This window comes from Camelus ferus, chromosome 8, assembly GCF_009834535.1.
Source record: "Camelus ferus isolate YT-003-E chromosome 8, BCGSAC_Cfer_1.0, whole genome shotgun sequence".
NCBI classification, from domain to species: Eukaryota; Metazoa; Chordata; class Mammalia; order Artiodactyla; family Camelidae; genus Camelus; species Camelus ferus.
The window spans coordinates 61,001,382-61,027,339 of record NC_045703.1 but is presented as its reverse complement, the minus strand read 5'-3'; the positions used below and the strand labels follow the sequence as shown (position 1 = coordinate 61,027,339).

Sequence of the window (25,958 nt, the reverse complement as noted above, 5' to 3'; positions counted from 1 at the left end):
CCAACTACTTGAGACACATAGGCAACTTTCTGCCCAATAGCTTCATCTAAAACTTTAGCATTAGTTTTGCCCCTTTTTCCTTCAGTTCCCTTTAAATCACTTTACTCTCCATGTAAGCACTCATCAGACCATACACTTTAAAGTCCAGAGTCTAAAAGAATTAAGAACCCAAAGATCTCTGTGTCTACCAATCAAAATCACTTTAGTTTCCTAATGAGATGAAATAGATCTCAACTGTAGAGCCAATCCAAGGGAACCCGCCATGCCGGTCTGATGACCAACTCTGATGTTTTAGTGATAACGCACTAGAAATACTTATACCAGGGTTAGAATTTGGTTTTGCAAGGCAGACATTTAACAAATCATTTATCTAGCTGATCAAAGAACAAAAAAGTTCGAGGTGGGTAAGTACTGAATCTATTATTCACTTTTGGACCATTTAAGTTACACAGCTGCCTATTTTGTCTTCAAAGAAAGAATTAGTCATCAGTAGTCCCAGGTACAACTGGATTACTAAATCACACTCAGATTTTTAGAAGGGACACTTCTGTATATTAATTAACTGTCGTAAGATAGTAAGCGTGCCTTAAGTACTTTGTGAACTACGTGCCAGGGCACTGTGCTGAGGTCTGGCTCTGTAAAACAAACAAACGCGTTCCACATCAAATCAAGCTTATAACCAGGATATCATGCTTTATAGCCAAAAAGTAGCCTGGAAACTGCTGCCTTCATTTCCTTACAGATCAAGCCACATTCCTTTTTTTAAGTCTTCAAAATCCTATATTACGGAAAATAAAGAAACCATTAGATGCAGTCCTCAAAGGACTAAATTGTCCTAATAAAGATACAAATAAAATTCCAGCAACAATGCACAAGTAAACTTTAAAACGTTAAGAAAGACCATCGAAGAATCTTAAGTGCCATGCTTGCCATGTTACCATGTCTCTTTCAGGGCGTCCCTGTTAGATTTCAGGACCTCTAAATTTAAAAGAATGGCCACCTCTGAAATCCACCCCAACAGTACCTCAGAGACCAAAACTTTAAAGGAGAGTAAACTGTCCTTAAGTAACACTTTTTGCACACTTCGATTTTTCTGAATCAACGCTTCATAAGCTAAAACCCAATTACTGAAATAAGCAACAAATTCAATCCTAACAGAAACGTCTTACATCACACTCAACTAGTCTGTAAGGAAGCACTTCCACCTCTACACACAGCACAAACAAGCATTTCTTCTTCAGTATGACTCCTCAATTACCACTGGCGATATAAAGGTACTAGTGATTCACAATTATCTCCCTGATTCTCAAGTCCACTCCATTTCAAATCTGAAGGTTAAAACTTATGCTAACACGGGAAGCAGACGGACAAAGGTGTAGGCCAAGAGATGTCAAGAACGTTGCAGAAGGCTCCAAGCAGTAGTTCTCCATCCCTTCCCCGAGCATCTCCAGGATTGCCTACCTAAACACTTTATGTAAACATGGGGCTTGTGACTCAAGCCTCCAGCCCCAATAGGTGGAGAGAAGTTTCCTCGCCTCGGCTGCACATGGTTTGCAGAAGTTTGGCTGGAGCAGAGCGCGGAGCCTGGGTGGGAGCGGCAGTGTACTTAGTGCTGCAGGCGGCGGCGGCGGCGGCAGAGCAGCAGGAGGCGGAGGCGGGCGGGGGGAGGGGAGGCGGCTGGGGGGGCGGAGGGGGCTCTTGCCGCCACAGCCCTCTCGCCGCCTCTCCCCCCCGGCGGGAGCCGCTCTCAGCCTCTTTGCACTAGTCGCTCCGCTCTCTCGGTCATGTGACCTTAACGTAACCGGACAGGAAAAGCCCCGCCGCCGCCGCCGCCGCCGCGCCGGAGACACCGACCGCGGCGGCAGCAGCAGCAGCAGCAGCAGCAGCAGCAGCGAGAGGCAGAGGCGGCGGCGGCGGGGAGAGCACGGCCAAGGCTGCCCAGCAGTGCCTCCTCCACACCCCCCGCCGCAGCAGCACCGGCGACAGGTAAGCGCGCACCGCCTCCGCCTCCCGGGGCCGGTGCCCACGTGCCGCCCCCGACCCAAGCTCCGGGAAGGCAGAGGGGGGGCGGGGGCCACCGGAGCTCTCAAACGGTTCCGGCAGCGACGGTGGCAACAAAGAAGACGAATGACCCCCGTCCCGGGGCTTCGGGTGAAGGCAGGCGGAGGGCCCGAACCACACGGGAACCCGGTTCTGGGAAGCGAGGGCAGGGGCGCCCCGCGGGGGCGGTGGCGGCTGCGCCTGGCGCCGGGGCTCTGGCCGCCTGACAAAACCATCCCCCGGAGCCAGGCGGCGGCGAGTCGGCAGCGGCTCCATCCGGGGCTTTGCGGGAGGGGGAGGGGACGGAAGCCGAGAGGGCGGGCGGCGGAGCGGGGAGGGAGGGAGGGAGGAAGGGGAGGGGGGCGATTAGCGTTCCGTTCCCCGTCGCCGGTCCCTCCCTTCCCGCCGCCACCGCGAAGCGCGTCCCGAGCGGCGGCGGCCGGTGAGAGTCCCGCGCTGGAGCCCCGATAGGCGGGCCCGTCAGGTGCGTAATCCTTCCGACGTCTCGCCGCCGCCTCCTGCTGCTATCGCCGCTGCTTCTTCGGCGGCAAGGCCGCGAGCTGCGGAAGTGGGTTTGGGGGAGGGGAGCGGAGAGGGAGGGGGAGGGGAGGGATCCGGTCCGACCGGAGCAGGCCCGGCCTCTCTGGCGCTTCTCCCAGCTGCAGCGGCTCCTACAGCTGCTGCCGCTACTGCTACGGCTCCGCCTCCCCGCTCGCGGGCGGGGGCGCGCACGCGCGCTTCCGGCCTCCTCGGGTCTCGCGCTGTCTCCCGCTCTCGCGCGCGCTCTTCCCCTCTCCCTGTCTGGCCACCCCCCGCCCCCGGCGCCGGAGCTGTTGCGCCGGCCGGGGCGTTGCGCACGGCGTAGGCGTCGGCATTGTGTTAAACTCCGCGGGACTTGGGGCGAGCGCGCGCGCGCACGCGGGACTGAGGGAAGTGGAGAGCGTGCGGCGCGGCCCAAGTGCGTCGCTCCTCTCCCCTCCCCTCAGCCCATCGGGGATGGGGGCGGGGCCGGGGTGCGCGGCGCCCGGGCCCGCCGGGCCCCCGTCGGTCCGGCCGGCCCCGCCCCGGACACGCCCCCTGGGCGTGGGCGGGACCAGGCTGACGGGGCGGCCGTGGGGCGGCCGTTGGGCTGCTCTCAGGAGGGCGGGGGAAAGGCCGGGCTCCTTGGGCGCCTCACGGGCCGCCAGCTGCAGCCCCTGCCGCGGTTGTGGGCGCGCTGAGCCTACGGCCTCGAGCTTCCGCTCCACTGGCAATCGGCGCCTCGGATCAGGCCGAGGCTAGCCCAGAGTTGCTCTGTGGTTTGTGGCTGATTGGCTGCGGGACCGGCCTCCGAGCCGCGCTCCCGGCCGATGCGGCCCTCACTCCGGCAGGGCTCCGCAAAGGGGAGGTTGGGGGCGCGGAGGCTGCTTCCTGGGGCCGGAGTGTTTTTCTCTCTGTAGTGAAATCCCCTAACCATTAATTTTTAAACAAGGCTGCAGAGAGAACTAGTAATGCAGAAGATGCTTAGAAAGCAAGGTTTTTGTCACTTTCAGCTGGTAGGGAATTAAGAGGGCAATAAAGAAGAAAGCAAGGGTAGCAGAGCTGGCGAGAAAGTGGGCAGAGTGAAAATGCAGTTAGTTATTGCTACGCCATTTACTGCTAGAACTTCAGCTGCTGAACTCCTGATTATGCCTTAGGGAAATAACCCAGGCTCCTTGCTCCCCCCACCGTCTGCAGTGTTCATTAGCTCTTAATCATACAATGGGCCCACTTGGTGTGTGTGTCTCTCTCAAAGTCCATTCCTCTTCATAGGTTATTGTTTAGTAAAATAAAGCCTAAAAAAGATCGGAATCACGGGCTCACATAGAACTCCAAGGTGCTCTGGGTTTTATTAAACGCGCTGCCCTGTCGTTTCTAGGACCAACCTCTGTTTTGACCCTAGTGGGTCACTGGAGCAAGGTGTACATACCACGAGCATTTTAGAATGCAGGGGCCTGAAATTTTAGAAGGAAATCAGAGTCAAGACGTTTTAAACCTTCATTTCTCTGGTCACAAACCAAAACTAATTGTTAAGTATTATTTTTTATTCTAAGTAATCTTGGTGTGTGTCCAGGGTGTTTTCAAACTGGAAAGGTAATTTTTAAGAAGGAAGTTTATGGCTAATACTGCATTCCTTTAAACTGGGCGTTTCTAACTTAATAAATGTGTGGTTTGTGTAAGTTTATTTTCTAGCCAAAAAATTGACCTGTTATTGAAACCATCTTAAGGTCTCAAAGTACAAAAAGTGGTATACCAGTGATGACAGTACCAGGAATAGTCAACAGCAGAGGAGTCCTGGTGAAGGGTGGCAGATAAACCACCCTTAAAGCTTTGCTGTACAGTTCAGCCGCTTACCTGCCAGTTTTACAGCTTCTCCTCAGAGAGGGTATAAATACTGGAGGAGGGTATGGCTCAGTGGTAAAGTACTGCGCCCAGCATGCATAAGGTCCTGGGTTCAATTCCCAGTACGTCCATTAAATAGATAAACCTAATTACCTCCCGCTACCAAAAAAAAAAAAAAAAAAAGAGGTATAAATAAATGGTGGTCTGCAAACTCTTCCACTGAGTTTACCACAGCAGCAGAGGCTAAACACTGGACATGTTCTAGGTCATAGAATAAAAGCTGCCACAATGACAGTTTCTTTTTTATCTTAATGATTAATAAATCTGCACTCTCGTGATGTAAAAACTTTATAAAATTATATAAAATTTTATTTACCTCAATCCTCCAAAAAGATGCACCTTATAAATACTGCACCTTATAAATACTGTATGAGGGCATATGCTTTCCCCAGCCTGACCATCACTGACACGGAGATGTAGGGAGTGAGGGAGACATCTAAGGCTGATGATACATGGCACTGGCTTAGAATCAGCTTCTTTGGAGTTGGAGATTCTCCTGCCATCTCTTATCCTGTTTCTTGTTGCTTCATCCCTAAACCCACTCACCTTTCCCTGAAGTAACTTTAAAATTTTGGACCAGTATTATGGCGCCAGGCCATCACAGTAAAGGAAGAGCTGCTGGTCAACTGGAGACCTTACCGTAAATTTAAAAATACATCTAAAGAAGGGGCATTTATCACTTTTCCTACTTTGTATGATCTTTAGGTCACAAAGCATGACCCTGAAAACCTAAAAGGGAAATCAAGAAAAAAAAAAAACATTCTAAGCATTAGATCAAGAACATTTCTTAACCTTTTTTATGCTCAAGTAGGTTATAATTTTTATTAGCAAATTAAACTTAAGTAATTAAATATTTTTGAATCTACAGTAAATAAGATTCAGTGTTTTACAGTGCTGATAATGCCGTTAAGAGATGGAGTCATTAGCCACAGAACACTTAGGAGGAGTTGGCCATCCAAGACATTTAGGACTTTTGGGGGGGAGGGTGATTTTAAAGGCTAAGTTTTGAGGTTGGTATGTACATTCAAATGCACAATCCCCAGCTCATGCATGAGGAATGATGCATCATGTGAAATTCTCAGGTCAGGAAAGCTCAGTGTGCAAAGATGGGGATTTATAAAGCAATTTAATGCATGTAGTTAAGTGCTTATAAAACACATTTTACTTTACAAGAGAATTGAGTGTACAGTTTCTTTACATAGTGTACACCCCTAAGTTCTGCACCAAGGAAGGGTGAATGTCAAAATCGTGTGAGAACGATTTCAAAGTGTATACATTTTCTCCTACACCACGCCTCGTCATTTAGATTCTCCAGGTCCCCAGAGTGGTTCTGAACTGGGGGTGTCCAAGTGTGATCTGTAGTTCCTCGTGAATCCTCAGGACCCTTTCAGGGTTCCGTAAGGTCAAAGCTGTTTTCATAATGATACTACGATGTGATTGGCCTTTTTTACTGTTGACAAAATGTGTCAGCGTTGGGGAGTTCTGCATAACTCAGTGAGCTGATCGTTTCAAAATGACCAGTGGATGATGTTAAAAATCCTACATGGGTAAAAGGTCCACTCAAAGTGCCAAAGACAGCAGTGAATTTTACTGTAAAAGAGCGGGAAGTTTTCGTTCGTTCATATACTTTTAGATCGCACAACTAACCTCTAAGAAACTACACTTGTCAAGTTTTGGTTTCGTATCAAAGAAGATCCACAATTACCTGGAAAGTCTATTAAAATGCTCCTTTTTTTTTTTCAACTATACATGTATGGGTGAGACTAGATTTTTTTTTTTTAATACTCAACCAGAACAGATACTGCAACAGGGTAAATGCAAAAACAAGGTAAATGCCAAGACCAGTTGTCTTCTAACAAAGAGATATGTAAAAATATAAAAAGATGCCACTTCACTAATTTTTGTTGTTTTGGGAAATATAATTTTCCATAAAAATGTCTTATTTATATTAACATGCAATGTGCTATCATTGCTGTGTCTAATTGAATTAATAAATATTTTAAATTTTTTTCCATTTTAATTTCTAATCTGATAAATATCAATAGTTACATTCCATATAAACAAAATCTCTGATGTCCTCAGTAATTGTAGAGTGTGAAGGGGTCCTGATACCAAAAAGTTCGAGAACCCCTGAAATAAAATGTTGAAATAAATTATTTACTTAAGACTTTAAATTAAAGTACACTTGGAGCTCCTCCCTGGCATATACTGAGCTGTACCTATAGTTGACTGTATTTTCTTCAGATTAATTTTACTGATCATCATACAACATATTAAAAAAATGGCTTTGATGGCTTATTAGAAGCAAATTAGATTAGGTTTTAAATTCTGCTGTGCGGTCACATCTAGGTTTCCTTAAAGTTGGTTGTAGCATAATGCCTTTAGAATTATCACTTTAATATCAACTCTTTATTAGCCATAAATCTATGACCTGCTTCTCCTTGGACTAAGCTGTCCCTGAACTGCCTCCTTCTGACCTCAACTTATACTCAGAAATTAAAAACTAATTTTAAAGTTAACGTAAGCAAAGTACAGTTAAAAAGAAATCTTTTACAAATGCAGTGCTCTCCAAAGTTGAAATAAGCACCGTTGGTTAGTTTAAGTCCCTCATTTTTCTAATTACTGCAGAGGAAGATTGACTAAAGAAATGTTAAGAAAAATATGCCAGCCTGTCACCACAACTAAATAAGATACTTTTCCTAAATGTAAAATACATTTCTAAAATATGCAGTTCTAAAATGTAGTAAAATTTGAACAACCAGCCTCATTCACGTTTACTTTATAGGCCCTCAAATATTAATTATTAATAATACAAATTGAAAAAGCAATTTTTTCATCCTGGTAAGTGGTCTAAACTACTTTAAAGAATCAATCTTACTTGTGGGTAGTGCTTTTTCTGTTACTGATGTGTCCTGTGCATTACGATATTCATTTATAGCTCCCTCAAATAAAGTCAGGAACTTCAGAGGACCCTTTTAGTGCCGTTGAAATGAGTAGTCTAAGTGGTATTTAGTATCGTAGAAGGGCTATTATCTTTTAAAAATGAATCATCAATTCCCAAAAGCTGTTTTGGTCTCCTGTTCTTATACTGAAAGTGAAGGAGGAACTTGGGTTGTCAAAATATACTGTGATTATATTCACCACATTCAGCTATACCTCTAAAAGATGAGGAACTTACTTAAAGATCAGCCCACCAGGTACTATGTGATGGCAGCTGAAAGCACTTGACATCTAGGTAGTATCCAGTTATGAAAGTGGGAATCTGTGGTGAAAATAAATGCCAAAGCATTCAATAATATAAATGATATTTATATTTCCAGCTTTGGAAAGTGTTTTTTATTTATTTCAACATGTTATGTCCTAAAGTCTGAATTTACTTTAAAAAAAAAAAAACCACCACTTTGTACACATATATATACATAAATAATGAAGGCATTTGTGAAATCCTGCTTTTAAGAATTGACTGCCCTCTTTGTCTCTACTGTTCTTCAGTTCCTCTCTGCTCACTATTCTGATTTAGGAAAGACAATTTTTTTTTTTAAGTTCCATTTGTAGTGTTGAATGGTTGAGGGCTTTATATAGGTCTTCAGTTTCATGTCAGTTGTCTGCCCTCTGTGACTAGGATTGATAATAACTTTTAGGAATGATCTATAGAGCAAGGTAGTGTCATGGAAAGAGCATAAAATTTATACTGAGAAGACCAGGGTTCGCGGGACTCCTGTTAGTTTACACTTTTAACCTCTCTGAACTATCATGTTATGATTTAAGGACATGACTTCTGGAGTCGGACACACCTGGCTTCTCCAAAGACTCTCTGACATAAATCACAGTCAAGACTTGGGAGCTCCAGACCCGTATTACCACCAAATATGCTACATTCCTACTCGGGTATCTCAAAAGTATCTCAGTCCCAGCATGTCTGGACCGATCTTCCCCCACAGAACGGGGGTTTTTCCTATGTTCCCTTCACCGGTTGAGAGCCCCAAGGTCTATCCAGTTACACAAATCTAGGGGTTACCTAGGCCACCTTGATCTCCCCTGCCACCCTCCATCTAATCTACCGACCAATCAGTTCTGTTCATTTTTATTCTCTGTTTTTCAAATCCTGTCCCTCTCCCTCCATCCTAACCACCACCACCCAATCTGCCATCTCTCTTCTAGACCATTGGACGATCTCCCCTTTCAACCCCTTCCAGTAGGTCTCCCCTTGCCGACCTCTTTACCACCCCTTCCCCCAGTTTGGTTAGTCCTGCAGGTGCTGCCACCTGATCAGATAGACCAGCTCAGAATAGTACTTACACTATAGACATGTCACCCTGCTTCAAATCTTTGATGGCTCCTCACTACTCTTAAGTTATGGACCAGAATCCTTAATAAGACCTGAATCTCCAGCCTCACCTGCCACATTCTTCTCTGGCTCTTTGCCCTGCAGGCACATTGACCTTCTTTTAGTTCCTCAGTTGCATGTTGCTCCCTCCTACCTTAGGGCCTTTGCAAATGCTGGTCCCTCAGCCTAGAATACTTATCTCTGCCTGGTTAACTCTTCTCCTTCTTTATTGTTTTTTTTTGGAGGGGGGTTCTTTTTACCTTTTTCTTTTTAAATTATTGAAGTACAGTCAATTACAATGTGTCAATTTCTGATGTACAGCACAATGTCTCAGTCTTGTATATACATACATACATTCATTTTCATATTTTTTCCATTAAAGGTTATTACAAGATATTGAGCATAGTTCCTTATGCTATTCAAAAGAAACTTTTTAAAATATCTATTTATGTATATAGTGGCTAACATTTGTAAATATCAAACTCCCAAGTTTATCCCCTCCCACTCTCTTTCCCTGGTAACCATAAGACTGTTTACTAAATCTGAGAGTCTGTTTCTGTTTTGTAGATAAGTTCATAGTGTCTTTTTCTTTTTTTTTTTTTTTTTTAGATTCCACATATGAGTAGTATCATATGGTATTTTCCTTCCTCTTTCTGGCTTACTTCACTTAGAATGATGATCTCTAGTTCCACCCATGTTCCTGTAAATGGCATTATTTTATTTTGGCAGAGTAGTATTCCAGAGTAGTAGTATATACCACAACTTCTTTATCCATTCATCTGTCCATGGACATTTAGGTTGCTTTCTTCTCGTTCTTTAAATAGCTGCTTAACTTGCATTTCCTCACAAATATCTTCCCTGACCCACAATCCCCAAATTAGATCCCAGTTTTATGGCCTCATAGTTCCTTATATTCTTCCTTGATAACTCTTATCAGAGTTGGCTATTATAAATTTGTGTACTTATTTAATTATACCCTTGAACGCTGTGTATTCTGTACACTTGTATCCACTGTACCTGGCATCTTAGAAAGCCCTCACCAGATACATGACCAATGTCAGGATCTGCTTCTTAAGAGCTTGCCCTACATGTGGGCAAGTTACTTAACTTAGCTCTAAGTCTAAATTTCTCTTGGAAGGAGGATGATCAATCTTTGACACATAAGTGATCATTTATTATTAATACTGTGGTTATTTATTACAATGAATAATGAAATAAATAATAAGAAAACAATACACTATGGCTTAAATGATGTGTGTTAAGCAATTTTACAATCTTTTTATAACCTATAAAGCACTGTTCAGAACAGAATTAGTAACCTGAAGAAACACAAAGTGACAGTTAAAAATCGAAAAATTCTTCCAAAACATAGCACACATTAAATTGATGAGAATTTTTAGGTTAATCTAGGAAAAACAGAAATTGAACTTTTACCCCAAATCACCCAGCTAGTCAGGGGCCAACCCATGACTGGAACTCAACATCCTTCTCCTCTCTGAGCATACAGTTATTAATCTATTTAACAAATGTTGAACACCAGGCAATATGCTAGACACATGGGATAATGTAATTAATGATAAATAAGACTCAGTGCCGGCTTTTCAGAATCATCAGGCAGGTTCACAGATGCTTTGGAGGCATGAAGACCCTCCCAGTCTTGAGAGTCAGGGAAATTTTGCAGAGGACAAATATAGCTAAGGGGAGGGGCAGGCAGCAAGTGGTGGCTCCCTCTGCAGGTGGCATGTACAGAGGTCCTGCACAGAGGTCCCAAGGCCCAGTTCAAGTAAGAGTAGACATCCGGTTGCTGCACTGCTCAGTTTTGAGAGGATGGCACCTGAGCAGTGCGTGTTATGTTCTGCCGGGAGGCCACGAGTGACCTGGGCTTTCAGGACCTTCTGGGCAAGGAAAACTGCAGCTTATCTCAGTTCATCCAGAATTTCCAAAGTGAGTGAAATACATCATTTTGTCTCCCTCATCAACACACTCAGATGAAACTGGATTTCTGATAATGCCTGGACTTCAGAACAAATGGGACACTTGACGATCACTTGGTAAAGATCACCAGACAGTCTTGTATCAAGAAGACAATTAGGCACAATTTAACGGCTTAAAGTAAAATTTTAGGTTGTAACTTTTTATTTTTGCATTCGAAAAAAATTTACTTTTCCACGTATTGAATATAGTGCCACTGTCCTTCCTCTAGAAGGATATTCTGACATTAGGTCCTGTCTACCCTTTTATGTTGAAAAGCCCTCCATTCCTGCCAGATATGTGAATATTTTGTCTTTTCTTGCAAAATAAAGAGGGAGCCACACCCTGCTGGAGCCCAATTTTCGAGGTTGGCTGGTTGGTTTTTAGTAGGCCTGGGCAGTCCGAAAGTGCGGAAACCAATAGTTTAGATCAGCACCAGAGCATGGAGTTCAGGGTGAGCAGGCTTGGAGTCACACGGGGCCGGGTAAGCCGTGCTCAGGAGTCTGGGTTTCATCCTGGAGGCCATGGGGAATCGCGGGAGGATTTTCAGCAGGATGATAACATCAGGTTTGCCCTTTGGAAAGATGGTTCTGGCTGTTCCGTGCAGATGGATTAGAGAGGCTGGAGCTGCAAACGGGGAGGTGAGTAGGGAGGTAGAGCTAAGGCATGGGGTGGGATGAAGAGTTTAAATTGGTGGCACATGGGTGACTGACTGACCTGGGGAGAGGGCGGTGGAGGTCTGAAAGGGGACTTGGGGTTCCTGGCGTGGTCAAGGGGGCAATGATGGTGGGCACTGTGCTGGGGATACAGATGGACCAGGTTTGTGTCAGGGGCTTTTATTGTCGTTTTGGGAGTTGAGTTGTTTTGCCTAGACTGAATTTAGGGTTCCTGTGAGACATTCAGGAGGGAGTGGAACAGTTCACCACAGAGAGTCTGCAGAGTGAAAAGTGCGCGGTGGACCAAAGGCAGAGCAGCATCAGCAAAAGAGGAATCCTCGATGGGGATGAAAATAGAATAGCCAGAGCTGAGACGAAAACCAGAGCTCAGTGGCCTGGAAGCAGGGCCCGAATATTTATGAAGCAGGAGGAAGGGTATTAAATGCTGCAGAGAGGTGGAGCAAGCGACTCATCCACAGGGCTGGGGAATGAGAGGTCCTCTGTGACCTTGGTGGGCAATGCAGCGCGGGCAGGAGTGATGCGGTTGGGTGAGCAGTCGATGGAGGTGGAAAGATCAGACATCCATTTCCACAAAGAGCGGGTATCCTGGAGCAGCGCCAGCCCATGAAGACGCTGCATCCTCACCCTACACGGCATTGTGCAAGCGGAGTTCCGTGGAGGTGGTTGTGGAGCGGTTGTGATGAGGGAGGAAGGTTGAGGAAAGGGCAGTACCGTCAGCTGGGCCGGGGTATAGCAGGAGCTCCCCCAGATGCCCTCCAGGAAGCATCCAGGCTGGTCGGCCTCCTCCCTCCTCCCTCTTGCCCCTTTTTCCCAGGTTCATCCATATATGTAAGAATCTAGGAGTTTGTTTTCCTTTTTCTCTCTGACAAAGGTTTTTTGGTCTTTAGAATAAGATTTTTAAAAATTGATTTTCCCTCACGTGAATTTTGAACATAGGACTCATTCTCTTTGTTTCTCCTCCTTTCATTTGGTTTTTCCACTTCTTGGAGACTCTGGCACGTGTTCTTCCCTCTGTATGTGAAAGACGCTTCAGTTCATTTCCTATTCTAGATGCTCCTAAATTAAGATCCTAAAATAACTAGCAGACCCTCTTTAAAAAGAAACATTTCACAGTTTTATCATGGCTTTATTCTTAGGGTCTGAATAAAATACTTACATTAGTCTGTTGATGAACAAGGGTGAGCCATACATTTTGCTAAATCAAAGAAATGATAGGTATCCATTAATGTAAAAACCAAAAACCTCAAAATCGTTCTGTAAAATTATTGATTAAATTGATGAAAATTTTATGTCAAAAATCTCTATGAAACAAAATAAAAAGAGAGTGAGAAAAATATTAGCAACATATATGAAAAAGGGCTCATTTTCTTTATATACAAAGAGTTTTACAGATTGATAAGGAAAAGAACAATTGACCTGATAGAAACTGAGCAAAGTTCATGAAGACAAACAAGAGGAAATAAAAATATGCTTTATTTCATCATTAAATCCATAGAAGGCAAAACGTGATATTAGCAAAGATTCTTTAAAAAGTGGCCAGAGTGTGGGAGACAGGTAGGGTCGGGCGGGTGAACAGTTGTCACTGTTACTATGTCCCTGGTATTCGATTCTCTTATAACAAGTAGCTTTAAAGTAGCCATTAAAAATTTCCTATTCATTTCAAACAAACACAGTTGCTCATAGTATGTTCCAAGAAATGAGATGAACCCCAGTTTAAATCCTGCTTCTCATACTTAGGCAAGTTAGTGAGATGGAAAAGGAGGTGTTCTGGCACTTTTCAGAGAACAGCCTCGAAGACAAGTTTCCTAAAGTTACATCCTGCTGGAGGAGGTCAGGTTAGAGTGGTGTTTCTTTGTGATCTGGGTTACTTTGCCACCTGGCTTTCATCATGAACCCTGTGCCTTTTCTCTGTCTCTTCTTCCTAATACTAGTGCTTTCGCCTTCTCTGACACACACAGAAAACACTGGGGAACTAAGTTTCTGATCCACATCATCAACGTTCACGTGCAAACGGGACCACAGCCTGGGTCTCCTTACTCAAACTACTGCAGATGTGGATGGCTCTCCTGCCTCTCACACTTGGATATAGCTCTTGGTTGAAAAATACAAAACTTTGACATTCTGGAGTGTTGCTTTGTGACCTTATCAGTCTCTTAAAGTAGTATTCACTTTGTTCCTTTATTTTAGGGCATGCTTGTTAATTTCTGAATCTGTCAGACCATCCCTAGAACAGGAAGGAGGGTGAGGAGTTGAGAACCAGCTGAGTAAGAACTGATGAGTGTCTGTGTCTGTTTCTGTTTCTTGTTTTTGTTTTTAACCTTATTGGGAACACTTTCTCCACAATGGCTTCCTGATTCTGAAGTTAAGCATCACAGTTAGCCATTTTTAATCTTAATTTATACGTTATGGCTTTTCTTTTTAGCTTTTTATTTTGAGATAAGTGTAGATTCACATGCGGTCACAATAAATAATACAGAGCACTCTCATGTACCCTTTACCCAGTTTCCTTTACTGGAAACATCTTGCAAAATTCTGCTCCATCACAACCAGGATATCGACATTGACACAGTTGAGCTGCAGAACGTTTCTGTCACCACGAGGATCCCTCCTGTTGCCCTTCTACAACCAAACATCGTCGCCCTCCTCTCCCCTCCACCACTAATCTGTTCTCCATTTCTGTAATTTTCAAGAGTGTTATACAAATGGAATCATATAGTATGTAACCTTTGGGGACATAATTCACCCGGGTTGTTACGTGTATCTGTAGTTCATTTCATCTTAAAGCTGAGTAGTTTCCTGTGGTTTGGGCATACCACAGTGTTTACCTGTTCACCTATGGAAGCATCTGGGTTGCCTCTAGTTTTTGCCTGAGGAATAAAGCTGCTGTGGATATCACATACACATTTTTGTGCGAACCTAAGTTCTCATTTCTCTGGGATAAACATCCGTGAGTGCAATTGCTGGGTAGTGTGATAGTTGCGTATTTAGTTTTTCAAGAACCTGCTGTTTTCCAGAGTGGCTACACCATTTTACATTCCCACCTGCAGTGATACGAGCAGTCAGGTTTCTCAGCATCCTTGCCAGCATTTGGTGGTGGTATTTTTTATTTTGGCCACCCTGATAGGCATGTAGTGAAACCTTGTCATGGTTTTAATTTGCTTTTCACTAATCACTCATGATGTTGAATGTCTTTTTCATGTGTTTATTTGCCATCTGAATATTTTCTTGGTACAATGTCACTTCAAGTCTATTGACCATTTTCTAATTCGACAGTTTTTGTCCTACTGAGGTTTGAGAATTCCTTATGTATTCTAGATACTGGTCCTTTATCACATTTTTTCCCTTGTCTTTATCTTGTCTTTTCATCCTCTTAACAGGGTCTTCCTCAGAACAAAAGTTTTTAATTTTTATGAAGTCTGGTTTATCAATTTCTCCTTTTATGGACTGTACTTTTGATGTCAAGTATAAAAACTCCACATCTGATCCTACATTCCCTAAGATTTTATCACTTTTTTTCTTTTTCCTAAAGCTATAGTTCGGTGTTTTACATTGGAGTCTGTGGTGCGTTTTGTGAGTTAATTTTTATAGAGTATATGAAACTTAGATCATAGTGAGTTTTGTTTGGTTTTTGTTTTTGCTTTTGCTTTTTGTCTATGGAAGTCCAGTTGATCCAGCATCATTTGTTGAAACTTACTCTTCCTCTGCTGAATTGTTTTTGTGCCTTTGTCAAAAATCAACTGTACATATTTGTGAGGGTCTGCTCCTGGGTTCCCTATTCTGTTCTGTTGATCTTTGTGTTTATCTCTCTGTCAGTACCACACAGTCCTGAATACTGTAACTATATAATACATCTTGAAATTGGATAGACTGACTCCTCCCACTTTGTGACTCTTTTTAAGAACTGTTTTAGCTATTCTAATTTCTTTGCTTTGATGTAAACATTTTAAAATATTCTTGTCTGTATCTACAAAGAAAATCTTGCTTGGATTTTGATAAGAATTGTATCAAACCCATATATTGACTCAGAAAAATTGATTTTTATTTTTTGTCTCCCTAAATGTAAATACAGTATGTCTCCATTTATTTAGATCTTCTTGATTTCTTTCATCGGTACGTTGTAGGTTTCAACATACAAATACTATACATATTTTGTTAGATTTACACCTGTGTACTTTAGTTTTTTTGTGATTGTAAATGGTATATTATATTTCTAATCTCAGTGTCCACATGTTCAATGTTAGTATATAGAATTACAGCTGATTTTTTTTTAATTGAAGTATGGTCAGTTACAGTGTGTCAATTTCTGGTGTGCAGTATAATGTCCCAGTCATGCATGTGTATACATGTATTTGTTTACATATTCTTTTTCATCAAAGGTTATTACATGATATTGAATATAGTTTCCTGTGCTATACAGAAGAAATTTGTTTTTTATCTATTTTTATAATAGTGGTTAACATGTGCAAATCTCAAACTCCCAAGTTTATCCCTTCCCACCCTCTTTCCACTGGTACCTGTAAGATTGTTTACTCTGTCTGCAAGTCTGTTTCTGTTTTGTAGATGAGTTCATTAGTGTCCTATAGTTGATTTTTATGTTTATCTTGTATCCTGTGGCATGGTCAAGTCATTTAATAATTCCATGAGGTTGTGTAGATTCTTTGGGATTTTCTGTGTAAAACTCACGTCATCTGCAAATAGGGACAATTTTCTTTCTCCCTATCTTGCTTTATTGCACTGGCTAGAACATCCTGTACTATACTGAATAGTGAGAATGGACAGCCTTGCCTTGTTCTCAGTCTTAAGGAGGAAGAATTTGCTCTTTCATTAAGTATACCATTACTGTTGATCCATGTGTGCTGGGCTTTTATAAAATGCTGTTTGACCATGGGGAAGGAGCAGTTTACTGATTTGATACACTGGTTCCTCCAGAGGTAGTTTCCCTACTACAGAGAGATCAAGGCCAAGTGGTTTCCTTGAGTGAGGTACAAGGAATAAAGAGCTTAGAATTGGGGGGTCAGAACATTCAGATTTAAATTTTGCCTCCCCCACCTTCTGGCCAGATGGCCCAGGCTAACTACTTCCACCTCTCCAAGCTCATTCCCTCCTCCACAAAAGAGGGAGAAGAGCACTCATCCTGCTCGTGTGGGTTATTACAGCCCTGCCGGGGCCCCACCCCAGCACCTTAATTTACTTATCTCTGTAGAAGATTTGACAACTTCTGATGGATCATTAGAATTTGCATTTGGAATCTTAAACTCAAAGCCAAAAAGATCCAGGAATGTTTGCCCTCTCAAGGACTGACTGCTCGAGTCCATTTCCTGGTTCCTTCACTTACCATCCGTGTAACCTTGGACAAATCATATGCTCCCGGAATTGACCATAAGTTTCATCATCTGTAAAATGGGAGTAACGGCAGAACCACTGCAGAGGGCTGTTATGAAGACTGAGTGAGTTTATGTAATGTTTCTAGCAGTGCCTGGATGTATTCGATGTGATCATTACTATTGGTGACTAAAAAGGACACATACTTATTTGTGAATCACCTTTCTTAAAAAAAATTGTTTGCTTTGCAGATTTTTTAAAAAATGGATTTGGCCAACCATGGACTTATTCTCCTGCAACAGTTAAACGCTCAGCGAGAGTTTGGTTTCCTGTGTGACTGCACGGTTGCCATCGGCGATGTGTACTTCAAGGCACACAAATCAGTTCTTGCTTCATTCTCCAATTACTTTAAGATGTTGTTTGTCCATCAGACCAGGTAACTAACGTGGTTGATAATAATCGAATGACTGTAGACTCTGAACTTCCGTGCCCACTTTTCCACTGAACCTGCTCCTTTGCCCTCATCAAGACCATGGGTCTCGCTACCTCTCCCAAGGCTCCTGGGCCCCAGACCCTTGTGACCTCACTTGACCCTCCACCTCCAAATATCCTTGCTGGGTGTTCCCTGCACAGCTTGGGATCAGGTCCATTAGGAAGGCAGAGGCATGACCTCATTAACTTCTCACTCCTCCAGCCCCGTTCCCAAGCCTCCCCCTTGATTTTCAGTATTTATCCTTGTCTCCTAGTGAGAAACTTGATGGCATGAATTCCCCAATTTCCTTCTTTTCTCTCTTAAAACGTCTTAATCTCAGTACCTCTGCTCAGCTTTTTTCTTCCACTCTCTCCCATCTTGGAGAAAAGGGCGCCTGATTATCTAAGGAAAACGATTTTCCTCCTGCCTTCATGCTCCCAGATCCTACCCCATAGTTTTTATTCTGTGCTTTTCATTTTATACCTGTACCCCCACCACCGCCCCAGTCCAGGCAGGATGAGCCCTTCCATGACTCAGCTGGATGCTGCTTCTCTTTGTTTTACTGTTACCGTTCTTCAAAGGACGCTCTGTGGCCTCGCTTCTGCTTTCCTCACCCCACGCTCTTCCTACCCGTTGGCTCGGTGGTTTCCACCCCATCACTCCACCGACATCATTTCTCAAAGGTCACCTTTTCATCAGAACCACCGCTGTTCTCTCAGTCTCTGTCACCATTGTCCTCTGCAGCACTTGCAACTGTTTTCTCCCTTCTTAAGGGTTCTCATCTGCATTTTGATAACTCTGAGCACCCTGTGTTTTTCTGCCTTCTCCACAGGTGCCTCCTGCAGTTTGGAGGAGTTTGGTCTCCATGCTGCTTTCTCTCTGCCCGTCTTGATGGGCGCTTGTCTTTTTCCTGGATCTTGCTTCTGCTGGAAGCCAGTTGACAGCTCTGGCCTTGATCTTTCTGTCTCTAGAACTGTTTCCCAAGGCTCCAGGCTGCCTGCTGGACGTCTAGAATTGAACGCCCTCTTTTTATCTCATTTCACATGTCTACAATTGAATTGTCTTCCCCAGAATCCCTCCTGACTTCCCTATTTTTTAATCTTCAAGTAACCCATACTTAAATCTCTTTAAAATCATATTTTATCAGTCTCCAAATCATGTTTTCTTCAAAATTACCTTTCCCATTAGTTCTTTTTTTCCCTTCTCACTTCCATTTCCTAATCATTTTCCACATTATTGTCAGATCAGTATTCCTAAGCATTGCTTTGTTTGAAGTGTGCCTTTGCTCAGAAATCTACCAGATTGTGTTATGCCCTCGACTGGAAATCTTGAGGACCCCATCCACATCACGGTGGTGCACAGATTTCCCGTTCTGTCTTTAAGGCCCCCGCAGGCTTGGAGCCTGACCTGCTTCCAGCCAGCCTCCGGCTGCATCCCCTAGAAGCACCCCACCCCTCACCTGAACCACATTGTGCTAGCCTTCTGCTCACTCCCTAACCCCTAGTTCACAACACACATCACTTCTTCCATGACCCCTCCCTGCCCCCAACAGTCAAGTGATCGAAGATGATCGAAAGCCATCTCTTCTCTCACATCTCGTAGCACTTTATTTTTGCCACTTTGTCAGAGGGACCTGTTTCCCCTTTGTTGTTATCTGCGTATTTACCTCTCCTCCTCATTTGTAAGATGCTTGAGGGCAGAGACTGGGTTTCACAAATGTTTTTGAACATCACAGCCTATAGTTCTGAGGATTTGTACATAGTAGCCACTTGGTAAATGGCTAGAGGAGCAGAATGGGTGATTAATAGGACTAATGGCAGGTGGAGGTTGCCTTATCCTGTGACACCAAGGATCTTCCCTTTTCCTTCATTCTCAGAGACCTCCTAGCTAAGTCCCAACACAATGAATTAAATTGCCTTGAGAAGGGGAAGGTTTTCATTTTTGAGGAATGAAAGAATACAATTTAATGAGTTTTAAATAGACGCAGGAAACTCATGTTGAGTGTAGAGCAGTAAGTAAATGCCTTTCTAACAAAGGCACCCCAGGTGGAAGCTGTAATCTGTTAGGGACGCAGAGCTGGGCGTCCCTTTGGGCGACTGAGGCCTTGCCCACCTGTGGGATAGAGGTTCACACTTAGTTTGGAGTGTAGAGTCTTTCATGTCTGCAGTTACCACTAGGTGTCTCTGTCTTACGTACACTCCTCTAAGTGTAAGTTTTAAATCGTGTAGGACTGCAAACTTGAAGCTCTTGAAAATAAAACTGTAGGCCTTACTCTACTACAACCTCTGAAGATGTCTAACATTAGTTTAAAATCCTTCTTTTCAAAGTTCTTTAAGTCCATCATTTATTTAAAGAGTCTAGTGAAAGAAAAACTGAAAATGTAAGGTATGGTGAAAGTTTATACAAAGGGCTTGTAGCTGTGCTAATAAAACTGTATTTTTCCTACATGAAAGTGTTAAGTCCAACAGACATCTGCAAATCAAACCACTTAGGTGTAGTTATGTTGTAGAGTGTGACTGTCCTTCCGAAAGGACCTGGAAATGACCAGAGTGGCCCAAAGCAAACTGAGTGATTGGCAGGAGGTCTGGCTGCCTGGGAGTGAGAGCCGTCAAGGATGGTGATGGCTGGAACGTGACATACGGATTTTTTTTTCTTTTTAATATTTATTTATTCTACATTGTCTTTTGGGGAGGAGAGAGGTAATTAGGTTTGTATTTATTTATTTACTTTTTTAATGGAAGTACTAGGGATTGAACCCAAGACCTCGTATATGCTAAGCAGGCACTCTACCACTGAGATATACCCTCCCTCCTCATAAGGAACTTTTTAGAATTACTTTTTAAGTGTCTGAGCATGTCTGTGTGCTTCTGCTTTAAGAAAAAAAAATTGAAGATGCACAAATCAAAATAAATTGATGTCTGGAAACCTCCCCGGGCCCTGGGCGCTGGCTGTAAGCCCCAGGGACCCACAGGCTTCCCCTCCTCACCAGCTCTACTGAGCCTCGAGCCTCGTTCTCCCTCTAAGCCTGGCTGAAGTGTGGACGGGGGCCTGCCCAGTCACTTCCGTTCACAGTCCCCAGACAGAGGGCAACCTATACAATAACAAATGAGGGAAAACTGTAAAACTTACAACAGAGTTTTTCTGGAATGGGGCCCTGCTTGGCATTTACCTCTCAGATGTGCTGAAAAATCTAGCCCTGCTTTGGGTTTTTGCCCTTCACTTTTCTTTTCCCTGGAGGCAGAGGGGCTCACTAATGCTCTCCCCTCCTCCTGCCTAGAGGAGCATTCCACCCCCAAAGAACAAAGGTGCCCTCTGGTCTCCTGGGGGTGATTTGCATCTCCAAAGGCCTGCGGTTTCCAGGCTCCCTAGGCCTCTGCCTGACCCTAGAAAGATCCCCCCCTGGTTAAGTTTTCAATCTGGAGTTGACTGTTTACATTATGAAAGTAGTCTTCACCACAGGTAATCCCTGAAGCTTTACTTTGAATACTGAGATTCCCTAGAGCATCTAAGTGTGTTCTAGTACACCCGCGTAGTATTGTTGGCACTCACCTCGGGCTTGGAGGAGGACCACCTCCATCTACATTCCTATTTAAAGAACATAGATAATCTAAAGGACTGTAAAAAGACAACAAATAAAGACAGGAATGATCTGTCTTTTTTACAAACAGAGTCACCCAAACTTTTCCCATTTACACTGTCAAAGGGATGCTAGTTTTTATGCTTGATCTTTGTTCTTTGGCTTCTATACATTATAGTCAAACATTTCCCACGTGATTGTCTGTATGCAGTCATCTTGAAATATACACACATTGATAGCAATACAGTACTTATTCAAATCTGTTCTGTCACAAATTGCTATCAAAGTCACTTTTTCATCTTTTTAATGGAATAAAATATTAAATTTAGAAGAGCAGCATATACTGTTAGTATTTTAGCATATTGGAAAATATTCGTGAATAAGATAAACAGCCAAAGGGGACAAAAAGTCATAATAGTAATAAGTGGTATAATCAATTAGAAGTGATTACAAATTCTAAAGACATTCAAGGAAGACGGCTTTGAAATTGAAAACTGCACTGTCTATAGAATGTATTCACTCAGGGGGTGGTAGCACATATGCCTCTTAATGTGTAGACCTATATATCTAGATTTCTAATGAGAATTTTTGCCCTTACTGATAGTCAGAGGAGCGTTCTTGGGACCTTTTTATTATTGCTCCTTGAACCAGGATGCTGTTTCTGGGATGATGCAAACACTAAAGTCTGAAAGTTAGAAAATCAGTTTTGCCACAACTGCTTTAGGTACCTCAGATAAATCATTCAACTTGCAGAGACCTCAGTTTCTATATCTGTCAAATGGGAATAATCAGATCTGCCTCATCTGCTGCACAAGATTGTTTTAATGCTCCAAAGAATCTTGATGTTCTGGTTTAGGATTAGACTCAGATTTAAATCCCAGTTCCACCATTGACTAACTCTGATATTGAGCAAGGTATAAATCCCTTTGTGCCCTAATCCCTTATCTGTAAAATGAGAATTAATGGCAATTAAATGAGATAATGCCTGTACATCCCAGCTGCAGTTGTAATGATGAAGATGATTACATGTGATCAGGAACTGAGTTGTCCTGGAGCTGCTTTTAATGCAATCTGCAATACTGGGAGGGGTGACCTGACTCCGTTCGAGCTAGAACGTGGCTCACCTGCCTGTTCTTCCCGCTTCTACCTTCATGCTGGAGAGAGGGCATGGGGTGGCTGAGCACCCGCAGAATGAGATTTTATTTTTTCTCACTTTTGTTGTCTTGCTCTTAGGCACCAGTGTAGCTCCCCCATGTTATATTACAAGTGCGAAACTTGCTAATCTGATGTGTTGTTTGACTTACCTTAAAAGATCTGCTGAGCTTTGGATGGCATTGGATCCATAGAGTCCTAGGCGTTTAACTAAAAGATCTGCCAGGTCAGTGGTTCTTAACCATCACTGGGTCATGGGCCACTCTCAGACTGATAAAGAGCACTGGATCTTCTCCATAAAACACAAACATTCTTATGTGGTATAATTTTACATAGATTACTAGGAGAAAAGCTGCTTCAAGAGTCTATAAGTTAATATGCTGTGTACCAGAAATTAACACAACACTGTAAACCGATTAGACTAAAATAAAAAAAAGTCTGAGTTAAGATACCACATTTGTTTAACATGAATAGTCCTTTTTCAGCCCTTTAAAATATATGTATTGTATTTCTCTGTGTTCTTAATAGGATTAAAGTTAAATTACCTAAATTTTCCTTCTCTCTTGAGTATTCCATTCCATTTCATGAAACTAACAGTAAGCCGTGGGAGATATTCTTATTTAATTTGCCTTTAAAATACCTAAATTTTCCTTCATTTTGTGTTATCTTTTGAGACATGGATTGACATTCTCTCACAGACTTTTTTCTTGTTTTTTCAGTGAGTGTGTCCGTTTGAAGCCGACTGACATCCAGCCCGACATTTTCAGCTATCTCCTCCATCTGATGTACACTGGGAAGATGGCACCCCAACTGATTGATCCGGTTCGATTGGAGCAGGGGATCAAGTTTCTGCATGCCTACCCGCTGATCCAGGAGGCCAGCCTGGCCAGCCAAGGAGCCTTTTCTCATCCGGACCAAGTTTTCCCGCTGGCTTCTTCCTTGTACGGCATTCAGATTGCAGATCATCAACTGAGACAAGCCACCAAGATTGCTTCAGCACCTGAAAAACTCAGCCGAGAGCCACGGCCACAGACGTCTCGGATGAGCCAGGAACAGGTGCCCGAGGCCGCCCAGCTCTCCCAGCTGCCCTCCAATCTGACCCAGGTCAATCGGACACACATGACCCCTTCGGACCCGCTGCAGACCTCGCTGTCGCCGGACCTCGTCTCCACTCCTGTTCCTCCCCCGCCCTCCGGGGAGGAGACCAATCTGGAAGCGTCCTCCTCTGACGAGCAGCCTGCCTCCCTCACCATAGCCCACGTCAAGCCAAGCATCATGAAGAGGAACGGAAGCTTCCCCAAGTACTACGCTTGCCATCTGTGTGGGCGGCGCTTTACGCTCCGGAGCAGTTTGCGGGAGCACCTCCAGATCCACACGGGGGTCCCCTTCACGGCCAGCCAGCCCGGAGAGAGCCGTGTGCCCCTGTCTCTCTGCAGCAACGCCGCGGACCTCGGGAAGGACGCCATGGAAGTGCCTGAAGCGGGGATGGTCAGCGACAGCGAGCTGCAGCACATCTCGGACTCGCCCATCATCGACGGGCAGCCGCACTCGGAGACGCCGCCGCCCTCGGACATCGCGGACATCGACAACCTGGAGCAGGCGGACCAGGAGAGGGAGGTCAAGAGGCGCAAGTACGAGTGCACCATCTGCGGTCGCAAGTTTATCCAGAAAAGTCACTGGAGGGAGCACATGTACATTCACACCGGGAAGCCTTTCAAATGCAGCACTTGTGACAAGAGCTTTTGCAGGGCCAACCAGGCTGCCCGACACGTGTGCCTCAACCAGAGCATCGACACGTACACCATGGTGGACAAACAGACTCTGGAGCTCTGCACCTTTGAGGAAGGGAGTCAGATGGACAACATGTTGGTCCAGACGAACAAACCCTACAAATGCAATTTGTGTGACAAAACGTTCTCCACGCCCAATGAGGTGGTTAAACATTCATGCCAAAACCAGAACTCGGACGTTTTCGCCCTAGACGAAGGGCGGTCCATTCTCCTGGGCGGTGGGGACTCTGAAGTGACGGAACCCGACCACCCAGTGTTAGCTTCCATCAAAAAGGAACAGGAAACGGTGTTGTTAGACTGAATGTTACTTATCTTTTTAAAAACTGTCATTTTTACAAAGACTATCTTCCTTCCCTTCCCCCAATCCAGAACTGTAGTTCTCCGTGGCATGATACAAACAGGTCCCCAGCCCCTCCCTCCTCTCCCCCTGCCCTGTCCCCAGCCCCTCCTCCCTAAAGGCTTTGTGCATTATAAACCTGGAACATACTTACTTTAATTCAGGGGATATTGGAAAGATAATGGTCAGTAGTACTTCTAAACTCAAATAGACTTTGAGAAGTTTCAGATTATTTAAAAGCATACTTGGAACTAATGAAGAGTATATAACAAAACAAAACAACTCAAATGCAATTTGGTAAGCTAAAATTATGACTCTCCCTGGGTAGTAAGTCTTCCTTCTCAGAAAGACAATGTCTGAAAATATAGCGTGCTTCTTAGAGATACAGCGGGGCTCTGTACTATGCAAAATCTAGAGGTGTGGGGAAACTTTAAACCCAAGAAAACATTCTTTGTGTTTATTCTCCAAGTGTCTTATTTCAGAATGCATCCTTTTAGATTATGTCCAGTCAAGAAAAATCATTAAGAAATCTACTTGAACAAAACACAAAAGAAAAAAAAAGTAATAATGTGATGGCAATCTTAATTTTTGGATAAAACATGACAAGCTGTGAGTTTGTGTGTTTGAAAGAGAAAATATGTGGATACTTGCTGTAAACAGGTGAATTAATGCACATGCCTTATCTAATTGCTGGCTTCTTTCAAAGTTGAACAACAACAGAATACTGTGTTTTAGTTTCTGACAAACTGGTTGATTGTTTTAAAAATCAGATTTGAAAGTACTGGTCTATAGCTTGTCTTTCTGAATAGAAAATGACATGCCATTCGAGCAAGTTGCCAATGGTAAATTTGTTTTAGCACCAATCGACTTTTAAATCAGTGTGTGTACCCCAGGAAGAAAGATACAGGAATATGCATCTTACAGGAGAAGTTGTGAGCAGATGTAGTCAAGTTAGTGACTTTCAAAGTTTAATGTTAATAGTTTACTGGCAACATTCATTGAAGCATCAAAAATGGCAAAGAGAAATCAGGGACAAAAACCTAATTGCTGTTTGGGAAAAAAACTCAATTTTGATATTTGGTTTCTAATCTTTTTTTTAATACTTGAAATTTCCTCCATTGGCCTGAAAGCAGTAAAAGGTGTCCATTAATCTTCCCTTAGTTCAATAGCAGAATGGTCTCACAGAACAAAACAGGAACCAGAAATAAGGACCGAAGGGGAAAGGGAAGAACAGTTCATAGCTGTGCTGTACGTGTATGTTAAAAACTGAATATCCCATCATCCTATTTCGTGTATAGTTGAGTTCTCAGATTTGTAAGTTTTTATACATACTTTCATTGAATAAACATTTGATTAAATGGGTACGTGATTTTATCTGTGTATCTGTCTACCCAAAAAGATTCAGGAAGAGCAAGGAAAGAGTGTGGCCCAACGAGTCACTTTCTTGCTGCGTCTCCTCTTTCTATCTGTTGAACTTTGTGCAGTTCCCCTAACCTGAGTGGCACCTTCTCTATTTGTAGAAGAAAGGTGGTAACTGCATTGGGTCACAGGATTATGAGCATTGAATGAGGAAACAATGTAAGAAGTTGCTATTGACCAGGAAAGAGTCTATAGAGTGTCTTAGCCAACTTTCTTTTACAAGGAGGAAAAAAGAGGCCAAAAATTTTTTGCCTAAAGATGACACAAACCTAGATTATTAAATATTGGGAGGTTTCCACTGATTTCATTTAAAAAAAACAAAAAACAAAAAACTACAGTCGTCCCCCCTCATCCTCAGGGAATACGTTCCAAGAACCTGAAATTGTGGATAGTACTAAGCACTATGTACCCTGTATTTTTTTCCTATACATAAGTACCTAAGTTTAGTTTATA

The 25,958-nt window shown here is 43.4% G+C and overlaps 1 protein-coding gene across 3 annotated transcripts; it reads left to right on the top strand.

The window, feature by feature from the left end:
• Nucleotides 1-1,847: 1,847 nt before the first annotated feature.
• ZBTB2 (zinc finger and BTB domain containing 2) lies at nt 1,848-25,450 on the top strand. Of its 3 annotated transcripts, none has more exons than XM_032485172.1 (3): nt 1,848-1,986; nt 17,010-17,194; nt 22,679-25,450. In XM_032485172.1, exons 2-3 carry the CDS (start codon nt 17,022-17,024, stop codon nt 24,048-24,050), a joined length of 1,545 nt encoding a protein of 514 aa, XP_032341063.1. In that variant the 5' UTR covers nt 1,848-1,986; nt 17,010-17,021; the 3' UTR covers nt 24,051-25,450. The 3 variants fall into 3 exon arrangements, with proteins under 3 accessions (XP_032341063.1, XP_032341064.1, XP_032341065.1); XM_032485173.1 differs by lacking the exon at nt 1,848-1,986 and adding an exon at nt 2,393-2,524; XM_032485174.1 differs by lacking the exon at nt 1,848-1,986 and adding an exon at nt 22,120-22,185 and having other exon boundaries at nt 17,060-17,194.
• Nucleotides 25,451-25,958: the final 508 nt, after the last annotated feature.